Source organism: Danio rerio, chromosome 2 (assembly GCF_049306965.1).
Source record: "Danio rerio strain Tuebingen ecotype United States chromosome 2, GRCz12tu, whole genome shotgun sequence".
In the NCBI taxonomy this organism is placed as follows: domain Eukaryota; kingdom Metazoa; phylum Chordata; class Actinopteri; order Cypriniformes; family Danionidae; genus Danio; species Danio rerio.
This window is the reverse complement of record NC_133177.1, coordinates 63,230,001-63,235,000: the sequence shown is the minus strand read 5'-3', so window position 1 is coordinate 63,235,000 and position 5,000 is coordinate 63,230,001. Positions and strand designations below refer to the sequence as shown.

The 5,000-nt window shown below is 43.2% G+C and overlaps 1 protein-coding gene across 6 annotated transcripts in view; it reads left to right on the top strand.

Annotated features, from left to right (window-relative positions):
* Nucleotides 1–2,628, top strand: part of sugp1 (SURP and G patch domain containing 1) — a 17,319-nt gene extending 14,691 nt beyond the window's left edge. For all 6 annotated transcript variants that reach the window (XM_021468406.2, XM_003197980.6, XM_073932460.1 and 3 more), the window contains exon 14: nt 2,255–2,628. In XM_021468406.2, the coding sequence (XP_021324081.1) occupies nt 2,255–2,281 (27 nt within the window). In that variant the 3' untranslated portion in view covers nt 2,282–2,628. The remainder of the gene's footprint in view (nt 1–2,254) is intronic.
* The last annotated feature ends 2,372 nt before the right edge of the window (nt 2,629–5,000 follow it).

Genomic DNA, 5,000 nt, shown 5'->3' with positions numbered 1-5,000 from the left:
ACTACCGAGAACACACGTGCGCACGCCAGTGATGCCTACTTTACTGGACAGAAGCTGCACCGGCTGTGAGTAACAGGTGATGAAGTAGTTAATATTTGTTGCACAGAGCAATCGTTTGGGAGCGTGTGCATGTGTGTGTGTGTGTGTGTGTGTGTGTGTGTGTCTGTGTCTGTCTGTGTGTGTGTGTGTCTGTGTCTGTGTGTGTGTGTGTGTGTGTGTGTGTGTGTGTGTGTGTCTGTGTGTGTGTCTGTGTGTGTGTGTCTGTGTGTGTGTGTGTGTGTCTGTGTGTGTGTGTGTGTGTGTTTCTCGCAGTGACGGCAGCCATGAGCCTCACTCAGAAGTGAAAATGAAGCTGGCCGCACATCGTCTGATGATCCTCCTGCATTATAGCGAACACATGGTGCTGTGCATGAGAACAAATGTCCAGCAGTGTCAGTATAACCAGCCTGTATGATGCAGGAGGGAGTCTGATCACAGCCAATGTCTGATTTCACCAGCGATTAAATGCTCTAATAGTGCTGTTCATGACAGAGGGAAAGCGTATATCTCACACACAATAATCCAGCATCACCATCATGAACATTCAGAGGTCATCACTTTACTGTCAATTACCCAGCAGGACATGTTTAACGTCCACCATTCAGAGTGTGTGCACATTATCACCAACAGCAGAGCAACACACAGCCCTGATATGATCCCTGTAGAAACACAATAATGACAGCTCAGCTCCTCATATTAACATTATTGTACATTGAAAAGCAATGGAGATTCTCATTTTAGCCAGAATCGTGCAGCGCTAGTCTGAACACACACACACACACACACACACACACACACTCACTAAAGCCCAGTGGCAGTTCTCCCCTTCGCTCTCCCCTTACCCCTGGTTTCGCGTGTCCGCATGACGTGTGTTTGGGGTGTCCCAATTCTCTTCATCTTGAAGGGCTCAGAGGAAGGACTAGATACCCCTTGAAACAGAGATTTTCCAGGAGCACACTTGAAAGCAAGGGGTGAGAAATACACCAGAATACACCAGCCCCAGCAGCAGCATGGCTGCACACACACATCAGGAGACGCTCGAATGAGGATTTATTATTAAGAGTTTTTACAACAAAGAAGCACATGTTGAAATATATCGACAACCGCTAATCTTACCATCATGCTTTAAAACTGATATACTGAGCACTGAATTAGGCGATCTATAATCCACAGTAATGAGTCCTGCACTGAGTCCCCACAGCACACCTTCACACCTGAGTCCCCTGTCAGAAGAGTCTGGTGTGTGTGATGAGCGGTGTGCACTGTCTGCTGTCATGTTTTGGTGTGTGTACATGATGAACATGGCCGCGGTGTAAATGCACAGTGTGTGTGTCTGTGTGTGTGTGTGTGTGTGTGTGTGTGTGTGTATTTGTTTGTTTGTGTGTGAGTGTGTGTGTGTGTGTGTGTGTCTGTCTATGTGTCTGTCTGTCTGTGTGTGTCTGTCTGTGTGTGTTTGTGTGTCTGTGTGTGTGTGTGTGTGTGTTTGTGTGTGTGTGTGTTTGTTTGTGTGTGTGTGTGTGTGTTTATTTGTTTGTGTGTGTGTGTGTGTGTGTTTGTGTGTGTGTGTGTTTATTTGTTTGTGTGTGTGTGTGTGTGTGTGTGTTTGTGTGTGTGTGTGTGTGTGTTTGTGTGTGTGTGTGTGTTTGTGTGTGTGTGTGTGTGTGTGTATTTGTTTGTGTGTGTGTGTGTGTTTGTTTGTTTGTTTGTGTGTGAGTGTGTGTGTCTGTCTGTGTCTGTCTGTCTGTGTGTGTGTGTGTGTGTGTGTCTGTGTTTGTGTGTGTGTGTGTGTGTGTATTTGTTTGTGTGTCTGTGTGTGTGTTTGTTTGTTTGTGTGTCTGTGTGTGTTTGTTTGTTTGTGTGTGTGTGTGTTTGTTTGTTTGTTTGTTTGTTTGTGTTTCTGTGTGTGTCTGTCTGTCTGTCTGTGTGTGTGTGTGTGTGTGTGTGTGTGTGTGTGTGTGTGTGTGTGTGTGTGTGTGTGTGTGTGTGTGTGTGTGTGTGTGTGTCTGCGCGTGTGTCTGTCTGTCGGTCTGTCTGTCGGTCTGTCTGTCTGTGTGTGCGTGCATGTGCGTGTGTGTGTGTGTGTGTGTGTGTGTGTGTGCGTGCGTGCGTGTGTGTGTCTGCGTGTGTGTGTGTCTCTGTGTGTGTGTGTGTGTGTGTGTGTAGCTCTGAGTCTGATTCATCATGACCGTGTCGTTTCTCTTCTGTTTGTGTGCAGAACAATCCCAGAAGGCCGTACTACTGAACACTCCAGCGCAGGAGTCCTCCTCCTCCTCCTCCTCCTCCTCCTCCTCCTCCTCCTCATCATTACAGTAATGAGCTGTATCTGAGAGAGTAATCCCCCCTCTCCCCCCGCCAGTGGATCAGCACAGCCCGGTTCTGTTTCTGTCATATTCTGATGATTGTCTGACGTTTATTTTAGACTGTAAACCTGCTGGAGTCTGTCCTGTCTGCTGTGTGTTCATCTGAACGTCAGGCTGGAGTTACTCACACACACACACACACACACACACACACTTGATGTTGAGCTGTTTTCAATGCTCTGATTCAACACCACACCTTCAGTGACCATAATAAACTCTAATACACAGACCCACAGTCTCTCTCTCTTTGTGCGTGTGTGTGTGCGTGTGTGTGTGCGTGTGTGTGTGTGTGTGCGTGCGTGCGTGCGTGCGTGTGTTGGAGCTCTCCTCATGCACTTTACCATCAACACTACAGTATACGCAGGCCAGGGGCCGGTTTACTCAGTAAGTGGTGTAAATGGTCGCTTGGGGCTCAAGAAATCTGGAGGCCCCAAAAATACATAGAAATATGAATTATATCAGTTATATATAACTTTGTTTTGAACAGTGAGGATCTGACCGTTTAATATTTACATATTTATTATATCTATGCAAGTTGGTCCACCATCGTGGAGCAGTCCAGCAGCCACATGTGACGAGGTCTCATCGGGAGAAACCAAACCGTTTACTTATCATTACCAGTTTTAAACGAGTCGAACAGAAGAGAAGACACCAGTGTAAACAAATAGAAAGTAAATAAAAGTACAGAAGCTGCATGTGTAACCCCACAGGTCTCACTTCACCCAACCCGCTCTGAGCTGGGATCAAACCGGTGACCTTCGGCATGGGAGTCAGGTGCTCGACCAAGGAGGCTAAAGACCATGACCTCTAGTGTCTGTCGCTAGAGCACCTTTAGAGGTCAGAGGAGTGAGTTTACCTGCACAGCACTCACTAGCTGACCTCCGCTACACATGTTAAGAGTGTAAATCAGTAAATCCAGCCCTGACTGTGTCAGATTATTTAATATGTCTCAGTGCTCTGTACTTAAAGGCAGTGGCGCAAAAAGGGGGTATGCAGTATATGCGGCGCATAGGGGCGCCACACATGGGGTTCGCCATTGTGCCAAAACTATTTTTTAAATTATCCATATTAAAAGTTTAATATATATATATATGTATATGTGTATATATATGTTAAAAATGTTTATTTAGCATTTTATACGCGTATAATATTGTATTTTATTAAATTAAAAATCATTTATCCCCCCACCCACATTTTTTTATACCATATACATGTTTTTATGAATTTATTGTGTATCATATTGATTCATCAGGCCTTTTGGTAACTTCTTAACTCAAAACTATTTTAATTTTATCTACAAACAAAGTTATAACATTTCAATTAAATAGAACATTTGTTTGTTTCTGTTTTTTTTTTACACTAAACATTTGACAGTCTTTTTTATTTCACTTTTAGCAGTTTCAGTCAATTGTTCTTGCAAAGACAGACCTTACACTTCAGTATGCATGTGAGAAGTAATTGCAATGTTCTTTTGCCCTTTAGGACTCTCATGTCTATCATTTTGTTTTGACAAATGTAGTCCAAAAAGTCCAAAAGCAAGGCTAGTCAAGGTGATATAATCATTTAGTGAGGGAAAATTAAATTGAGAAGAAATTTGGGGTGGTATGAGATGCATTTCTTTGCGACTTAACATGCTTAATGTAATTATACCTTTTACTTCATACTATTTCAGTTGTGTTCAGAACTGCGAAACTGTGTTTTGAAGCATATTAATATCTTTATGAAAAAATATCTTTATTGATGGAAATATTTTACACATTTTATCACTTGCCTGTTATGAAATATAGTTGGATTGAAGGGGGGCGCGCAAAAGTTGAAGCTGCATACCCATCAGCAAATGTGCAGTTGCGCCCCTGCTTAAATGTTTCATCCATTATTAAATAATCAGAGTTGGAGACGTTACTCTCACTCAATATGAATAGATCACTGCATCTCTGAGTGAGCGGCCTCAGCCGGGCCGGGTTTAGTGAATTAGGGATGAAAGTTCTGAAATGCACAGTTCCTGATGTCATGTATTTTGAGTTGCTTTATTTTGCAGTATTATTGTCTTATATCAGTCACTCCTCTTCTACATTTGGTCTTAAGATGATAATAACAGCATGTAAAGCCTCTTGTCAAACTTTTAAAATCTTTTGTTTTCCTGAAACTAATTCACAGCTAACAATTAAATGTGAAATATTGTGTGTTTAAACTGAATCTTTACCTCGGCTGCTGGACTTCTCCATGATTGGGGGTGGGGGTGCATTTGTGCAGATGTAATAAACATTAAACTCTTATTTTTAGACACTCCCCATGTTAAATATGACAGAATTGATCTTATATATACGTTACAGCTTTCATTTATACTTGTAGGTATTTAATTGGGAGCCCTCAGATTTCCTGAGGCCCTAAGCGACCGCTTATCTTGCCCCTGCTCATAGGAAGGTCTCTGGTTTGAGTCTCGGCTGGGTCAGTTGGTGTTTCTGTGTGGAGTTTGCATGTTCTCCCCGTGTTGGTGTGGGTTTCCTCCGGGTGCTCCGGTTTCCCCCACAGTCCAAACACATGCGCTATAGGGGAACTGATCAACTACACTGGCTGTAGTGTATGAGTGTGTATGGGTGT